This window comes from Misgurnus anguillicaudatus, chromosome 15, assembly GCF_027580225.2.
Source record: "Misgurnus anguillicaudatus chromosome 15, ASM2758022v2, whole genome shotgun sequence".
NCBI lineage: Eukaryota > Metazoa > Chordata > Actinopteri > Cypriniformes > Cobitidae > Misgurnus > Misgurnus anguillicaudatus.
This window is the reverse complement of record NC_073351.2, coordinates 964,178-983,994: the sequence shown is the minus strand read 5'-3', so window position 1 is coordinate 983,994 and position 19,817 is coordinate 964,178. Positions and strand designations below refer to the sequence as shown.

The following is a 19,817-nucleotide window of genomic DNA, read 5'->3' as shown; positions in this document are numbered from 1 at the left end:
AGACATATATACTGTATGTCTTGGATGCTGTTTGCAAGGTAAGTAAATTGATTGCACCCAGTTACCTTAAAAAAATGATTAAATTCAATGAAGCATTTTTTTCAGTGTACTACATTTAAAGGTGCAGTGTGTAAATTTTAGAAGCATCTAGTGGTGACGTTGCAAATTGCAACCAACGGCTCAATCTACTGCTCACCCCTCGCTTTTGAAACGCATAGAGAAGCTACAGTAGCAGCCACCGGTAAAACATGTCATCGTCAGAGACAACTTAGTAAAAAAAGTTTGTCCGTTAAAGGTTTCTGTAGAAACATGGCGGCACAAAATGGCGACCTCCACGTAAGGGGACCCTCTTTATATGTAGATAAAAACGTCTCATTCTAATGTAATAAAAACATAACGGTTCATTATAAAAAGGTCTTTACACACCCCTGATAATATAGTTTTGTATATTATTTTGCATTTCTGTCAGGAGATCCTTCTAAAAATTACACACTGCACCTTTAACTAAATGTTTTATACAATGTATAATATGCAATATTCGTTAATGTAGGCTTGAAGTTTTCTCTATCTCTCATCTCTGCAATGTTTAATTTTAAACCCGCGCGGGCGCATCTTCTCGCGGTTCACCCGGGCTGCGTAGACCCATCAGTAAACGATAGACGCGTCATGCAAATAAGCGGTAAAACCCGATCCTGCATTCCGTATTGTTGTCATGGGTGCCCTGCACATGCGTGAACAGCAGTGAAAACTGCTCGCGCTGTGTCAAAAACTCATTTTGGTCACAGTTTGGAGCCCTTGGTGCCTCCCTGATTGCCCTCTCGCCCAATCTCGTCTAAACCATATTTATTTACCATTGCAAGACGTTCAGCTGCTCTGCTGTGGAACTTCAGCTCGTCGCAATCAGGGGGCAGAGTTAAGAGGTTTGACTGACAGTTTGAGCGGATCCAAAAAGATTTTGTTTTTTAATAACTTTTATTTGATAAATATATTTGTAAAACAGACAGACATACGTAAAGGGTTACCAATAGCATTGATATATTAAAGAAAAAAAATCTAATCAAATTCTCTAGAAAAAAAGGGCACTTCGGAGTGTAAGGACAAAAAGGGCATGTGTTCTGCACAGGTTGAGCCCTATCTGTGCACGTGCCTGACAATAAAGGTATTATGTAGACAGTCTTACATGAGATGGTCAAACAACATGGCTCGGTTTTGTCCAAATAACAGAATTATATGTCATTATATAATATATATTGGTAAAGCACTATTCCCAATGTTTAGCTGAGTTTGGAAATTACTGTAGGCTTTGTTCTTCAGCCATGGCCTTTGAAACCAAATGTTTCATTTCCATGATTATGCTAATGCTATTAATAACTTTTGGTTTAGGTTTTACAGAAAACAGGGGTGTTTGTAAAAAAAAGTAAGAGTTCTGTTATATAAAATACACAATAGATCAAAGAAGGGACTCTAGAGGTTCTATGTGTTTCTCTTTGATTTCAGTAAGACGCGCTTTCGGTGGTTCCAGGAGAGCAGCGTCTACCGGGACGTGCCAGCATTTGCACTGGATGGCGTCTACATCTCAGAGCCCTGTCCAAATCATTGTGGGGGTCATGGAGACTGTATTTCAGGGGTCTGTTTCTGTGATATGGGATACACAGGTAACTGTCACTTTGTGTGTGATAGACTGAAGCTGAATGACTGGAAAATGCATAGATTGTTTTTGTGGTTCTGTCATTACTGAATATCTGCCATTGCTGTTTGCAGACAGCTGGCATTGTGACATGATACGATAGAAACCCTCTTGACCACTGTCACCCTCTGCTGACATTAGCTTAACTAACTGAAGGACTTTCCTTAATACAATACAATTTTACAGATTTCACTACCTCAGTATTATTATTATATTGTAATATTACCTAAATGCATTATTCAATTAGGAAATAATTTTGAATACCTTAATGTTTAACCTATGTTCATAATATAGTTTGGAATAGAGTACTACTTATGACATTATCCAAATAAGAAATACATTTGAATAATATGTCCATGTACTCCATGTAAGGGGCAGTCGTAGCCTAGTGGTTAGAGAATTGGGTTTGTAACCCATGAGTTGCCGGATTGAGTCTCACGTCTAGCAGGTTGCGTCTGTGGTGCCCTTGAGCAAGGCACCTTACCCTAATTGCTCCCTGGGTGTTGGGATAGTTGCCCACTGCTCTGTGTGTATGTGTGTTCATGACTTGCAGTAAGCGTATTCTCTACTCACTGGGATACATTAAATACAGAGGTCACATGTAAGCGATGCACACTTGACAAAATTTCACTTTCCATCCTAAACTAAATTTAAAACCATGCTTTTGTTGTTCTTTGCTTCTCTCTGTTTTCTTTGTTTTTTATTTCATGTAAAGCTGCTTTGGTACGATGAACAATTGTGACAAATGCTATATAATAAAAAATTTGAAATGAAGAAATCAACCAATCCATTTAGCAGAAAAAGACTGTCTGTCACATTTGTTTTACAGTCGAGGTTGATCACTCAAGTTGTGTGCTATCTTCACCGAGTCCCACTGAGCTGGTTGAGGACTTTGAAGGTAAACTGAGTGCACTGTGGCAAAGCTTGAGCGGGGGGCAGATTGGGGATGGCTGTGGCACCATTGGTGAAGGTAAAGCCCTTTACTTCAGCAGCCCTGGCAGAAGAGAAGCCCGAACCGTGCCACTGGATACCACCAACACCCGGTCAGGGTCACTCAGTCTTATGAATTTATGCATTGGAAATGTATGACCTCAAGTTTAAAGTGCTAGTGTTGTGATAAAGCTCTCTCTGGTTTACTGTTTGCTCTTTTTCTGTACAGTTTGGTTCAGTTCTACATTCGGATCGGAGGGAAGAACATGGGTTCAGCATGTACTCGACCACGTTCACGCAATGAAGGTCTGTGGGCTCTGTGGGGGTGTTCACAACTCACTGGATGGGTTAAATGAAGAGGTCACATTTCTAATACCAGTAGCAATATCACCATGTATCCCAAGACTGTTTGCCCACTAAAGCTAAGTAGGGTTAATCCTGGTCAGTATCGGATGAAAGACCTTCTGGAAAAACTAAGTTGTTGTTGTTAGAGATGTTAGTGAGACCAGCAGGTGGTGCTCACCCTGTGGTCTGTGTGGGTCCTAACTATGGTTGGGAATCAAATTAAGATTCCGACTCTGGAATCCAACATGATCTGACGAAGTTTCCGTGGGATAGTCACAGAATTTTTTGCTCATTTTTCCGTGGCATTCTCACGGATCTCCGCATATTTCCGTGGCCCTGCCACAGACTTTCTTTTTCGTAGCATTCTCACCGATTGGGTTACTCAATTGCTTTTTCCTATATTCAAACCATTGTCACTTCGGTTTAGGGTTAGATTTGGTGTTTGCGTTAGTATGTCACTTTAAGTATTGGTTTATACAATTTTTTCTGATGTATTTTTTTATATTTTCTAAATATACGGAAATATGCGGAGATCCGTGAGAATGCCACGGAAAAATGAGCAAAAAAATTCAGTGACTATGCCACGGAAATTCGTGAGATCAGGTAGCTGTAATCAGATCCATAAGAAAGGAATCAGATCCTTGTTGAAAAATTAAAATTTCAATTCCACTTATCGATTCCGCACTGCAAGGTCAAATAATTTTACATCATCTGCCAAGACTTGAATCACCTGACCTATAGCCATCTGCACACAGTGTCTAGGACCATTTGTAAGAAAAAACGTAGTTCGCAAATGGACCATAGTGGAAGGCGCTCAAAAGTGTAATTTTTGTGACAAACTATTATGTTGCAAGATGGGTCTCACCTGCAATATGGCAAAGCATCTGCGGATCAAATAAAAAATGCACCCTGTTTAATGCGTTGCCCATCAAAAGTGCTGACTCTGCCGAGTGCTCATCATTAGCCGCCAACGACAGTAGTGTGGCTGCAGCGCCGGCACACGCTACACGTGATATTCCTTTCTCCCTTGCTTTGAAAGAACGGCACACGAAGGAATAAAATCAGGAGTGTGACATATCGCAAATCACAACATTTATAGTGAAAGGGCTGCATGCATTTTTCTGGTGTTGGGTCGCCATCATTTAGGTAGGTGTTTCGTTATGAGGGAAAATTATTTAAAATCGATACATTTGAAACGATGCCCAACCCTAGTCCTAACACCCCAGTATAGTGATAGGGACACTATACTGTCAAAAAAGCAACATCCTTCGGATTAAGGTTGAGAAGGTTTCATATGTAAAGTGTTTTGAGTGCTGCAAAAAATTACTATAACTGTGATTACATCTGTTACATGATTGAGAATTGATCATCTACTGTACATTTGTGAAATGTGAATGATGCTTTATGTTTATGAAAGGTGTGATCGTCCAGTTTTCCACAAACAATGGTGTGCAGTGGCAGCTCTTACGAGAGCTGGATTTTGCCTCTTTCCTGGAACCTCAGGTAGTGACCATTGAGCTGCCCCCTTCAGCAAAGACGCCACACACTGTGTTTCGCTGGTGGCAACCGCAGCAGGGTGAGGACATTACAGAATGAGGAGATTATAAAGTTTAAATTAATAACCCGGTGACTTTCTATACATATATTTAGATGCAGACCACATAGCATTCATCAAGAAAAGTGTTGTTCATGTCTCATTTTCTTTCAGGTAAACACTCTGCCCAGTGGGGTCTGGATAGTATTCTCATCGGAATGAACGACAGTGCTAGAAATGGATTTCTTGACACATTTGATGGCACGTCTCCATTAAGACAAAACTGGTATCGAGTCGTTGGTGCGGAAATCACAGCAGATTGTCAGAGTGGAGACTCTGCATTAAAGTTCAACTCTGAGCTAATGAACAGTAAGTAGCACCGCCACTCTTCCAGGCTTTATTTCATTCAAGTCTCTGCTTCTCTGCTGGCATATGCTCATAATTTAGACATGCGCTCCGAGTGTGGGTGTTATTAAATGTTTTAATACAATAGAATGTGAGGCTTTCCAGATACGGAAATGTAATATATGACATATATGTTCCTATATCAAAACCGATCTTGGCATATATGCTACATATATATATATAGAATATATTAATATCACATATATAGATCCTCTGGATATATAGGTTTAAAACATATATGAAATACTCATATTAAAATGTATATAAATTAGGGCTGTCAATAGATTAAAATATTTAATCGCGATTAATCGCATGATTTCATGAGTTAACTCGCGATTAATCGCAAATTAATTGCATATTTTTGTCTGTTCTAAATTTACCAAAATGTAACACTTTTCAAGTTTTTAATGCTCTAATCAGCATGGATTTGGATAATATATATGCAAATGTATGTCTACAACAGCCTGTTTACATTTTCAACAGAACCATCAGCCATAGTTTTATAAATGTTTTTGCCTTTAGAAGACCTTGTTCTTTCTCCATTTCTGTTTGCTGCTGCATCATTTGTGACATGTGCTGGCAAATTGAGTTGGGATGAGGAAATGTTCAAAAATTTGTCATTTATATTTTAACATTCTCTATTAAAAAACTTCAAAACAATTGGAACAATTTGACAAAGCATGACAGAACTATACCTGTTAACGCAGAGCAAAAACAATATCAATATATGGTGGTACATATATGTTTTTCCTTTATTGATTAATTTTGACATTGAGACAGACCACTTTAAGACTGTAGGATAATGCAAGGGTTTAATATAATGACACAACAGATACTTTTCCTTAACAGTTAACCAAACATTCACTTCAGATATAACAGATTATAGGTCATACCTGCGTGAATTCTTGTCAAAACAGATATTTTTACACCTGTAATTTTGTGTTAGATGTCTATATATATCAGGGTCACGCACTCGCGCGTTTGTGTGCATGCGCTTCAGACGTCTGCGTCAGACATCGCTTTTGAGTCTTGTCACTCTTAATAACTCTTTTAACATCAATCAGGTCCCGAACTTTATCTCTCTTAATAATTATTTTAACATCAAGAAAGTCCTGCAGTCTTTTCTATCATTTCTGAATGCTTTAAAAACGAAACTAAAAAGTGAAAGAAGACGCATCTTTGCTTTACATGGATTTGGGACGGTACACCTAATAGATAAAGAAAACTGCACGTGCAGAAAACGTGCATTTTAGATGTTTAATGACCATTTAGAGCATTGGATTCGCTAGACGAGAGCTTAATGTTCTTATTTTTATGCAAAGCTCAAAGTCATCTAGAAAGTACGGGTCACATGCTGCGTCTCAATTCATCCAGCTGTGGGTCAAACAGAAATTGCGTGTTGCGTTAATCGCGCGTTAATAAAATTAGTGCCGTTAAAATGAATTTGCGTTAACGCATTATTAACGCGTTTATTTTGACAGCCCTAATATAAATACATATATTATCACATATATAGATTAGTTGGATTAAGTATTAAGTATTAACCATCAAGTCTCGAGTCAAGTCTCAAGTAACAGTTCAGATAAATCAAGCAAGTCAAGGGTTCACCCTAAGCAAGTCATGTCGAGTCCTGATAAGTTTCAAGTCAAGTCACAGTACTAAAATAAATAGGGGTACATTTTTTTCGAGGTCTAAAATTAACATTAGGTACAGAAATTAAATCAAATAAATAATAACACTGTCTTTATTGTATTAATTAAATATGATTATTATTTTTTAGAGCTACAGAATAGATTTTCTCTTTGTCTTGGGTTGTGTGACACAGACATGAGTAAATTAATTGAGGTTACTGTCTCTTTAAGAAAAGCACAGACTGGTTTCTGCCTCTATTCTATACATAAACAAATGTTTTATTAGACACTGTGTGGAGATAATTTTGTTTGTATTTGCCCTGTCAAGAACAGAAAGATTTTATGTTGGCTTGTTTTTTGAGTCTCTCTCATGTGTGCACTATTGGGGGGACTTCCCTGCTGAAAAAAAACAGCATATCAGCAAGACCAGCATATGTTGTGTTTTGGTGCTGGTTTGCTAGTGAACACCAGTTAAACCAGCATCAGCACCAGCATTAGCACCAGCTAAACTAGCAGCAAACCAGCATTAGCACCAGCTTAACCAGCACCAAACCAGCATTGGCACCAGCATCCCATGCTGGTCATACCAGCAAGACCAGCATATGGTCAAATGTATTTTGGTGCTGGTATGCTGATGACCACCAGCATCAAACAAGCATAGACCAGCATAATTCCCATGCTGGATTGATGCCGTTTTTTTCAGCAGGGTTAAACGTGCGTGCACACACAAATGGAGGATGAATTCCAAACAGCGCAGCATAAACTTGCTCCACATAAAAACTTTGTTGTTTTTCAGTGCTCTTTTCACCAAATGTATTTTAATGTACTACAGCAGGGCTATTTAGGTCTTACCCTGGAGGGCTAGGGCGCTGCATAGTTTGGCTCCAATCCTAATCAAACACACCTGAGCAAGCAAATCAAGGCCTTTATGATCACTAGACAATTACAGGTGGTTAAGTTTGATTAGGGTTGGAGCTAAACTCTGTAGTGCTCGGCCCTCCAGGGTAAGATTTGAATGGACCGGCCCTACAGTGTGAGAGACAGTAGAGCAACTCTCTCTATAGTTTACACATCAAGTGTTTTGATCTTTGAATGGTGTAGGAATGATCATGTCTAACTGGAGCTGGACCAGACACATTCAACCTCACGTGCGTTTGTGCTTAGTAAAAGAAAGCTGCTCACTTTAGCACCTTTTTGCAGTTAAATACTTTAAAATTACTTGAACGTCACATCTGCAAGCCTTTGAAACACGTCCAAATGATACATTTTTCCTATTTAAATTTGCGTGTCAATAGGGGATTCGAATTACATGCGAGCCGAACCGTGGGTTGTGACCACAGATCAACTGCAAGCGCAATGCTTTTAATTCTCCACACGCTGTCCACACAAACACTTGAAAATGTGCACATTTAATACAGACATTATAGCCTCCATGTAATTTAGAGCGGCCCGCTCATTTTAAGATTCCCGTCAACATAAAAATTCAGGCTACACCACTGTTATATATGCATACGTATATAGAGTGAAACTGAGACTGAACGTTGTGGTCATTCTATCGGATATTCTTGCGTTGCATATTTTGCATCTTTGCAAATCTTTTTTTATTGGCACGGTCCAGTTCAATGTCTTTATAGCCAAACGAGACTATTTGTGGAGTTCGACTTGTGCAGCGTTAAAGGCACAGCCGATTAGTGGTGCTGATGTCAAAATAATATTTTTTTTATTTTAACTCTTTCCCCGCCATTGACGAGATATCTCGTCAATTAAGAGAAAACGCTTCCCCGCCAATGATGAGATTTTCCGTCTTTCCGCAATACCGCTATTATCCACCAGGTGGCGCCCTTCCGCAACTTTTTAAACCCGGAAGTATTGCCCTATGGCAAGCGGCTGCAATGAAAAGTCCGTCACAAAAATGGAATTATCTCTGCTTTTTGCTCAAAATGTGGTGTTTTTGCAGAAACCTACCCATATTCAAAAGCTGATTACAAAAGAACTACTGAAGGTGGGATGAAACGTTTTTTTTTTTTTTTTTTAAAGCAGAGGGTCTGTTCTTTCATTTGGTATATTGTATGTTTATATATTTAAAGAAAAAAATTTTCTGGAAGGCATTAAACTTTGGTGAAAATCATGAAAAACGCTGGCGCTGGCTGGCAACTTTTTAAAAAAATGCTGGCGGTGAAAGAGTTAATTAATTTTATTGCTGTTTGTTTATTATAAGTCATTGTTGAGTCTTCTCCTTCAAGTCAAGTCTCAAGTAACTTGTTCTCAAGTTATTTTCATACTTTAATCAAGCAAGTTTCAAGTCCTGAAAACCCTAACCCCACCTCTGCTTTGGATATATGAATATATAGGTTTAAAAGATATATGAAATACCAATATTAAAATGTTTATAAATATATTAGTATCACATATGTAGATCATCTGGATATATGAATGTATAGGTTTAAAGCATATATGAAATACCCATATTAAACTGTATATACATATTATGTTAATATCACATATATAGATACTCTTGATATATGAATATATGGGTTTAAAACATATATGCAATACTCATATTAAAATGTATTTAAAGGGACACTTCACTGATTTGCATTAAGCTTTGTATCATTAGAAACCCAGTCATGTTTTTGAAGGGTCGTGCATCATTCCCTCAGTTTCCCATGAGACAGGCGAAATACAGATTTCAGTGTTGCACTTCCTTCTTTCAATGATGTAAAAATTGTCATTTTGCGTCATTGAAAGCAGGAAGTGCTATATCTTTGTCGATGGTGTAAGACTACAAACACTCATTCCTCATTTTTTCAAGGGGGGGAGCTATAGGTGGGACCCATTCATGCTACAGACCTATTACAAATCAGTGGGTGGGACTTACGAAAATACACGTACATACCCGAATAGAAACGATCAGCTGCCATATTTATGCTAAGCTAAGCTAAGCTAACAGATGATGTGGCGCGAGCCAGACTTCATAACAATAATAAAGGAAGGTAATCAATATGATATGGAAGAGGGTGATTTCACAAGCGTGATGCTCTAATCCGCTGTTCATGGCTACCTTTATGAGCCACAATACAACCAAGAGCTCTGGCAAAAAGCCCGGGGAGGAGGCTGCGGCCTTGTCCTCTGCTACTTAAAAGAGCCCGGGGAAGACGCAGCAGCCTTGGCCTCTGCTGCGTAGAGGAGCCCGGAGTTGCGCGAGCTTGGATGGCCTAGTAGTGCCGGTACTCTAGGTGTGTGCTTTCTGTACGAAATTTCTACATCAGAACAGTGTGGTGAATCAGTGTGAATAATAATTAATAATAATTACTTACATTTATATAGCACTTTCTCAGTACTTAAAGCGCTTTACATATGAACGGGGGAATCTCCTCAACCACCACCAATGTGCAGCATCCACCTGGATGATGCGACGGCAGCCATATTGCGCCAGAACTTCCACCACACACCAGCTTATTAGTGGAGAGGAGATAGAGTGATATAGCCAATTAGTATGAGGGATGATTAGTAGGCCAATGGGCAAGTTTTCGAAGGACATCCTGGGATTTTTAATGACCACAGAGGCTCAGGACCTCTGTTTTAAGTCTTATCCGAAGGACGGTGCTTTTTTGACAGTATAGTGTCCCCATCACTATACTGGGGTGTTAGGACCCACACAGACCACAGGGTGAGCACCCCCTGCTGGTCTCACTAACACCACTACCAGCAGCAACCTGGTTTTCCCAGGTGGTCTCCCATCCAAGTATTGACCAGGCTCAGCCCTGCTTAGCTTCAGTGGGCAAGCTGTCTTGGGCTACAGGGTGATATGGCTGCTGGCAAAGTGTGGTGAATGGTCCTGGGAAAATAGAGGTACTTTGCTTAAGGGCGTGTTTGTTTCACATACACTTTTTCTATTGTTGTGTTTCTTTGTGATTTGGAATCGCGTTGGATTACTGCTACTGTCTCTGGGTGTGTGCTGAATACTAACCATCAACACCTGTGCAACCCAGGACTTGTACAATTGTGATGCTGTGGATTCCTTTCGCATGGCTATAAGGTAAACTTTTCGCCAACTGCTGAACCTAAATGGGAATTATGCTTTGGGGACTGAACCACGTGCATTTGCATTCACGATACAGTAGCCAATTATACACACAATACTCTGCAGAATAGCCACTACACTAATGCTGAAGCCTAGCCTCGCACCTACCCCCCATCCCCACCAGTCAGACCTCATATACCTGATATATTAATATTAGGGCCGGGACTCGATTAAAAAAATTAATCTAATTAATTAGAGGCTTTGTAATTAATTAATCTAAATTAATCGCATTTTATTCTCATATAAATATTTGACCTGAGAACATTAAGAAGTATTTTTACATGGATTTTTATGAATAATGACTGAATACATAAGCTTAACAAAATATTGTTTATTTTTGTTCAACCAAGTCGTTGTACCCGGAGTCTGGCTAATGTCCACGCTAGCTGCTGTATGTTTTGCATTGAGATGATACTTGAGGCTCGATGTGCTGCGGTGATGTGAATTCCTTGTTGCATATCTTACACACAACCATGCTCTTATCGACGCTTACCAGTGATGCGCGGGTCAATGTATAAACAACCCGCCCGCAACTCGGACCGCAAAGAAAAAAATATATATATTATACCCGACCCGCTTCCTGGCCCGCATTTCTTAAAGTAGTCATTTGTTTAATAATTGCAGGGTTCGGGACTTCTCAGGTTTTGACTGTCTGTGTTCCGGTACCTATGTGCGCGGATGCCCCACCTCGCGCAATAAAAACAACAAAACATAATATACTATATAGCCTATATTAAAATTAAAATATATAAAAATGTGCATAATATATTTTTTAAGTTGCACATCGTTTATAGGTTTCTTAAGTGGGATTCAGATGTGAAAAGTGCTGCATAATGTACGCGCCTTTAGTGTTACCATTGAAACTTAACTAAATAAAAAAAAAAAGAGGTGATATATGGCTTTAGCCCTACATAAATGCTTATTGCTTTAATGTTGCGAGTTCCTCTTCAGCTTTTCTTGCTGTTATGTTTATAATAGTTGATTGTTCAGAGTTCATATTGATGATCTTATAGTCAATTTAAAAATGTTCTTACAAACTGACTCTATTCGTTTAACTTTTTTCCTTTACCTGCCGTCGCTGTTCTCTGTGCGTGTCCTCCGTCAAAGTAGCCTATTAAAATTAATATGAAGTTGATTTTTAAAAGTCTTAAGCACACCGCAAATCAAACGTGCTGCTACATTATGCTCTAAATGCGCTTCTGGCACTGCCAGGCTGATTTTTTGAAAAGTAAGTGATATAGGCTACTCACTGCATGTTTTGGCATTCGGTAGCATATGCATCAATGAGATGCACGGTGTTGCTTTTAATGTTCTTTTTAATTTATATTCACAAAACCTAACAACAAAACATTGTTTATAATTACGAGACAAATTATTTGAAACGAAATTCGTTTTAAAGTAGAAAACAAAACTTAAATTAAACTCGTAATAAACTAATTAAATTGAAACAAAACAACATTACAACAATATTTAAACCCAACAATACTCAAACATTAACATATAACAGACATTAGGATACATGTTAAAATAATCTGTAGTTTGTTGGTAGATGTTTATTGGGCAAAACCTCCGTTGCAAACCTCCATTTACCAGAATAAATCATTTTTTACTTTGAAATTGATGCGTTGTCACGTTAAAATCAGCTGTTCGTTTAGGTTCCGTCTACTTTTATTTACACTGCATCACAACCCCGGAGTTCTCGAACTAAAACAGGGTCTGCAGCATTTATGAATGACTCTATTAATAAGTGCGATTAAAATGCGTTAAAATGTTTAACGCGTTATTTTTTGTGTAATTAATTAATCTTAATTAACTCATTAAAGTCCCGGCCCTAATTAATATATTTTATTTTTATACACACACCCCTGGTCCCAACCCACATTTTTAGCCTACTAGAAAAGATAGGCTACTACCTTTCTTGCTTAACGTTTACACACGTGTTTATCATCCAGGTCAGGTGTAACAATTAATCATCTTTGAGCTTACCTGCTGTAAGGTATAATGCAAGGCTGAATTTTAAACTTCTCACATTTGATTTACTGTTTGTTAATGAAGAAGTAATTTTAGTAAAAGTTGTTCAGGAAATCTAAATTCCACAATAAACCTTAAACTTACTTCAATAGAAGAGCTCAACACTAAGGATTTTTGGAAAAAAATGTTTTTTTTTTTTCAAATAATTATTTAAAAGTAAATATGGATTAATCATTTTTTACAAAGTTACAGAAATTAAAATCAAGCCCAGTGAGTGATTTTTAGGGATGCACCGAATCCAGATTTTTTAGGTTCGGCCGAATCCCGAATCCACCGTTTAAGATTCGGCCGAATCCGAAACCGAATACCGAATCCTACTCGCATCCTTATTCCATTAACACAGTAAAGCACATTACTGAAGTAAACAACGTCCGCAGTGTATTTTTCATTTTATTTAATTTTAACTGTACATTATGCCAGGATGACAAGTTGGAAAAACTATTTTGACAATTACCATAAGCCTATGCATAATGAAAGCGATGCGTTGCGACACGCTCGTTTTTCAATAAGCAAGCAGCTCTGCGCTGAAAACTATATTTAACTTTGAGTGAGAATCTCCGCTCGTCAATGTCAGTTTTCACACGGCCGTCCAATTACAGTGGAGGAGGGGCGGGACATTACCACAGCAACCAACCGGCTCACAGCTGAAGCATCACAGCTACCAAGCGCTCGGCCGAAAAACAGCTGGCATTTGGCGTCCTCAAGGCATTTTCAGCCGTGTTTAAAAGTTTTGTTGTGTCCAGCCCCTGGCTCACCGAAAGAAAAAGCTCATCTCCACGTCAGGACCCGATGTGTGTAATCAACGACCGCGTGACGTCGACCAGCGTAGCGCAAGCCAAGGGTTCGGTTCGGTGGAAAAAAAATCTAGGATTCGGCCGAACCCGAACCCCGTCAAAAAGCCCAGTATTCGGCCGAATCAGAATCCGAATCCTGGATTCGGTGCATCCCTACTGATTTTCTCTTCTTCTTTTGTTTAACTTTAATGACTTCAAGAGGTATACTGTCTATTAGGCAGGCTTTAGACAGAATGCAATAAAATGTTTATGTTCGGTTAAGACATAATCAGTTGTTTACCATAATACTCATTAAGACATAAAAAAATGTTACGTGAATTTGTCAGTTTAAGCCAAAAGACGAACATGGGCTTATTTAAACTCTGTGTACGCGCGCACTAGTGTGCCGCGCACGATGCATCAGGTTTTCAAGTTCAGGGCTGTGAATCTAAGCATTATACAGCTGTATAATAGCCAGCTATTGATTACTTACACCTTTCTTGCACTCCCACTTTCTGAGGGATCATGCAGCTGTCCTCTGAGTTGCACCTCTGTGTGTGATTTGATTCGTCATCTGGGATCATTTTGACTTCATCTTACTTAATGGGGCGCAGCGCAGACCTGTTGGCTTGTAACATCACACTACAGCGAGATCGATTTAAAAGCATACTTTAAAATTACTTTCTCTGTCTTTGTTGTTTCACTGCTGATTTTTGCATACTTCCGTTGCCAAAATGTGCGTGCATACGCTGCCACGTCATCATTGTGTATAAACAGTAAAAAGGTCTATAGTAATTAGGCCTACTATTGTGCACTATAGTGTTTTTTATGTAGGCTAAATCAACCTGCAAAAAACACGTTTATTAGTTAATATTTATTAGGGATGAAAGCAGTTTTTTCTGTCTCAATATGTGATAAACGATGCAAAACTTCCTGGGATCGCATCAATTCACCAGATCATAAACTCGTGTAGCCTATTACTGCATCAGGATGATTTTAAAATGAACTCACTTGTGACTCACGTCAGAGTATGTATGCCTCCCGATCATTTAAATTTGCACTGTGTACCCCCTGCATAAAATGTAAACAGGAGGAATAATAAATCGACAGTGCCAACGACCAGCGGGCACACTGGGACAGAGCAGAGTGAGATCTTCAGCCTATGTGCCTGGGTTTAACCCCCACCCAATTTATACCATGAGTATCTTTAAAGGCGGGGGTATCTGATTTAAAAAAATGTTAACGGTACCCCACTAGCACTGAAATCACGATCCCACCCTCCATTCAAATCGCCATCCAGAGCCAAGCCTCCTCCAAAACACATGAACACGCACAGACCAGACATCTACAGTTCACATCCCATGTCTTATTCACCAGTGACATAATAATAACCAAAATAACGAATTTAAACAATTGTGGAATTAGGAATTAGTTAAAGCACGTTTTCGGTACTGACATAGTAGTAGTAGTCCTCAGGCCTCTACACTGGCTCCCAGATACATTTAGGATTTATTTTAAAGTATTATTAATGGTATATAAATCACTCAATGGACTAGGACCTCAATACATTGCAGATATGCTCATTGAATATAATCCCAACAGATCACTCAGATCATTTGGATCCAGGGGCATCGCTGGACCCCTTTTACTGGGGCACGTGCCCCGGTGTAAATCTTTTGTGCCCCGGTGTAAATATCAAGTTTAAATTTTAGCAGTTTACTAGTGTATTCCTTTACAAAGACAATCACAGCAAAAACGGATCTATATGCAATGTAGTTAACCAATTTCTGCTTGTAAAAGGGACGAAGCAGTCACATTGACGTGTGCACGCACGTATCCAAGTCCGCGCGCGTCTTTGCTTTCATCTGCGCACAACCGCATTCAAAGGGTGACGCCACGCGAGTGAGTTAGCTTATGAAAACATAAGCGAATAATGTGCGACGTCACTTCCTGTTGATGTTTGAACTGTTTTCAAACAAACGGAGCGTAGCTAACACCTCCCCCTCCCTCTCCCGTCTGTGCTTTCATGAACGCGCCCAACCCCCACCCCCAAATCCTTCTTGTCGTTTATTGGCTGGAACACTTTGTTATGTTTTGTTGTGCTAGGTTTGGCCACTACAGGGAGTGCAGAATTATTAGGCAAGTTGTATTTTTGAGAATAACTTTTGTTATTGTACAACTACAGTGCTCTTGGTCAATTCAAAATGTTAACAAACCCTCAAACCTGAACATTTAAGTAGTAAAAGTGACATTTTGGCTTTCTTAAGAGAATATTTCTATGTACATCATTATTAGGCAACTATTAGTGTGCAGAATTATTAGGCAACTAAATGAAAAACAAAGATTTTACCATCTCACTTGTTTTTTACCTGTTAGTGAGAATAATAAACAAACTCTACATTTACAAAAAAAATTTATAAAACAATAAAAAATAAAAAAAATATATAGACTCAGTGACCAATATAGCCACCCTTCTTTTCGATAACAGTCACAAGCCTTCCATTCACGGATTCAGTCAGTTTCCTGATCTGGTCTGAACCAACATCTTGTGCAGATGCAACCACAGCCTCCCAGACGCTGTTCAGAGAGGTGTATGGTTTACCTTCACTGTAAATGTCCTGCTTAAGAAGGGTTCAAAGGTTCTCAATAGGGTTTAAGTCAGGTGAAGAAGGGGCCATGGCATTAGTTTTTCACCTTTTAAGGCCTTTACTGGCCAGCCACTCAGTTGAGTACTTTGATGCATGTGCTGAAGCGTTGTCTTGCATAAAAAAGTCTTATTGAAAGATGCAGATTTTTTCCTGTACCACTGCTTGAAGAAAGTGTCTTCTAAAGATTGGCAGTAGGTCTGAGAGTTGTTTTTTATTTCCATTTTCAACCCAAAAAGGTCCAACAAGCTCATCTTTAATAATACCTGTCTGTGCCTGCCTGCCTGCCTGTATTGTAGATCATCTTTCAAGAAGACTGATTATTTTGTAAGACAACGCTCCATCACATACATCACAAGTACTCCACTGCATGGCTGGCCAGTAAAGGCCTTAGAGATGAAAAACTAATGACATGGCCCCCTTCTTCACCTGACTTAAACCCTATTGAGACCTTTTGATCCCTTCTTAAGCAGGACATTTACAGTGAAGGTAAACAGTACACCTCTCTGAACAGTGTCTGGGAGGCTGTGGTTGCGTCTGCACAAAATGTTGGTTCAGACCAGATCAAGAAACTGACTGAATTAGTGAATGGAAGGCTTGTGACTGTTATCGAAAAGAAGGGTGGCTATATTGGTCACTGAGTCTATATATTTTTTTTATTTTTTATTGTTTTATAAATTTTTTTTGTAAATGTAGAGTTTGTTTATTATTCTCACTTTAACAGTTCAAATCTTTGTTTTTCATTTAGTTGCCTAATAATTCTGCACACTAATAGTTGCCTAATAATAATGTACCTAGAAATATTCTCTTAATAAAGCCAAAATGTAACTTTTACTACTTAAATGTTCAGGTTTGAGGGTTTGTTAACATTTTGAATTGACCAAGAGCACTGTAGTTGTACAATAACAAAAGTAATCCTCAAAAATACAACTTGCCTAATAATTCTGCACTCCCTGTATGTTGATATTATCGTTTGTCGAGCCTGAGCTGTCTACAGAGATCGCGTTTTTTTTACAGTTTGATTAGCGGACAGGCAGCAAGCAGATAGTGAGGAGATGTTTGCTGTATGTAACAAAAAATGTTTTATGGTCTAAAACGCGTCAATTCGCTTAGAGCGCCTTTAACTCTAGGACACTTACTTACATAACAGTTAGTAGTAACTATGACTGAGATTATTTAGTATAGCCGTAATAAAATTACGATATATGTATCTTTCGCAGTAACTGTTGCACTGTAGAATAGTGGGTTAAGCAAAGGACATTGTATAGAAGTGTTGCACACTTCTTGCACACAGCAGGCTTTCAAAAAAAGTCCAGACTCAAAACACATCACTTTAGCTATGCATTTACTGAATGAGCACTATGCTGCGTCCAAACTGATTGCCCTATATTTTATATGCACTATTTTGTTCTTTTTTATTTCTCGCGTTTTTATTCTTATCTTTTAACTGTTTTATATTCCTGTTTTATTCTTTTTCACACATTTAAACTGTTTTTATTAAAATCACATTTATTGTCTATTAATTGATACATACTTTTTTCTCTTATACGTTGTTTTCTCATTTCTATGTAAAGTATGTATGAATTGTGCTATACAAATAAACTGGCTGTCTCGTCCGCCTCCATGGTTTGTGATTTTGTGATCAATCAATCAGTTTACATTGCGCGCTTTTATCACCTTGCCTTATTTTTCTTTCTTTCTTTCTTTCTTTCTTTCTTTCTTTCTTTCTTTCTTTATTTATTTCTTTTTTTATTTATTAAGTGTGCTTGCAAAAGCACACTTTTTGTTCTTCTTAAGTTTTATTATTATTAAGTGTGCTTGCAAAAGCACACTTATTGTTCTTCTTAAGTTTTATTATTATTAAGTGTGCTTGCAAAAGCACACTTATTGTTCTTCTTAAGTTTTATTATTATTCCAGGGTAGATTTTTTGTGTCAGCTCTAGCGCCTAGACTGTTAGACGCAGTACCGGTGTAAGTTGCTTGAGAAGATGACGTCACAGATCCATGTCCTTCTTCCGCCATATTGGATAGAACAGAAAACCTTAAAACAAACATCTTTCCATTCTCATTTTGTCTTGAATGTAAAAGTAAAAGAACTTAAGTCCTAAACAATTTGTGCGCAATTGGTTCTGCACCTGCTGTTGGTGGTCACCATTATGTAGAATATAATAAAATAAAGTAAAAGTAACCAAAATAAAAACAAAGAAACCCAAAAAGCAAATAAAACAAAAATTACTAAAAATAAAAACAAAAAGTAAATCATTCATAATACGAAATATTTGTTTCAATACAAATACAGCTTATTCCTTTTCTTCATTATCATTGTTGGTACCACAATATTATCTACCAGTTGTAATTCAATACTGTTTTGTAACGTAAGTCCTGATAACATTCTGGTTGATTTTAAATTTATTTTTCCATCATATTGATATTTTAACTTCCGTTTGGTTTTCTAAAAAGATACCTACACCTTATTTACCCACTAACCTCTAATTTAAAATTGATTCAGTATATGTTGTCATGTATTTCTAATGGCTGCATCTAGTTGTTATCCTAAGATAAATTAATGCCTTATTGGTAAACTTAATAATCTACTTTTGATTATAGTACTGTACATAATTATTTATTCTGTATTTTTATTCTGACAAATCTTTAAATTCCTTATTTAGCTTAATCCCATGCCTTAATCTAATTTGGTTGATCAACAAAATCTACATATAATGTAATTAATTGTTTTGTTCATCCTTTTATGAAGATTCTAAATTCCCTTCTATTGTAGTGATTTCCTGTCTCCATCATATTTCAGTATCTTTTCTCTCCCTCCTAATGATAACGAGGTCAAACATTTTCTTTTTCTACAAATCCAAAATAATTCTCCAATCGATATATTTGATCTTCAAATATTTTCATTGTATATGTTGCTATGATCTGATTATAGTATTTCTAATTCTCTTCTCACTTTTACACCTTAAGCTAGACTCTTTGATGTCTTCATAATAGATCTAGAGTTTTTTATAGTTGATTCATTCAAAATTCCTGTTATAAATCATTTCCTCTTGAATTTTCCTAAGTCTATAATTCGATAAGGTTTACATATTTTTGATTGTAATTTTTACTGTACCATTCTGAAATATCTATCCTTCCTTATCTATCCTTAATGTTTTGTTACTATACTACCATTGACACAAATTTCCAAATTGTGGCCGGCAAAATGTATTTTTAAACTCAGATTTTCCCAAATTACCTAAATATTATCAAGATAAATTGCCCGTGCTGGCAACATCAACTGTTTTCCTGTGAGCCCATATTCAATGACAACCAATCATTTGATCAACCTTCTAGCATTAATCAACCAAATTAACCTTTCAGCATGTTGGATTGGTAGTTCATCCATTCTAAACCTGTATAATGTTTTCCCTCATAAGTAAATACGTAAATGCAAGTATCTACTTCTTATGCAAATCAGAATTCACAGTAAAAATGATTATCAAATGGAGAAACACTTGTCAGCAAAGTATGTGGTTTTTGGAACATCAATCTTTCCATGTCATTAATTGCTCTTAAATCATAGACTAGATACAATTTAGATTTATTTGCTTGAAATGCTAAGTTTGTTACAATAATTTATTACTTCTTTTCTCTATTCTCACAGCTTTTTCTTGTTTACCTTTTATAATATCCTATGATGTTATTACAATTTATTTATTTTATCTATTTTATTTTCCTTTCTGCCATAGCTGTTCTATGCCATT

The 19,817-nt window shown here is 37.6% G+C and overlaps 1 protein-coding gene across 1 annotated transcript in view; it reads left to right on the top strand.

Moving 5' to 3' along the window:
- The window catches only part of reln (reelin), a 376,800-nt gene that overhangs the window by 260,142 nt on the left and 96,841 nt on the right, over positions 1 to 19,817 (top strand). Inside the window, 5 exon segments of the mRNA XM_055173428.2 lie at positions 1,498 to 1,655; positions 2,517 to 2,730; positions 2,847 to 2,923; positions 4,380 to 4,538; positions 4,671 to 4,865. Coding sequence (XP_055029403.2) covers positions 1,498 to 1,655; positions 2,517 to 2,730; positions 2,847 to 2,923; positions 4,380 to 4,538; positions 4,671 to 4,865 — 803 coding nt within the window.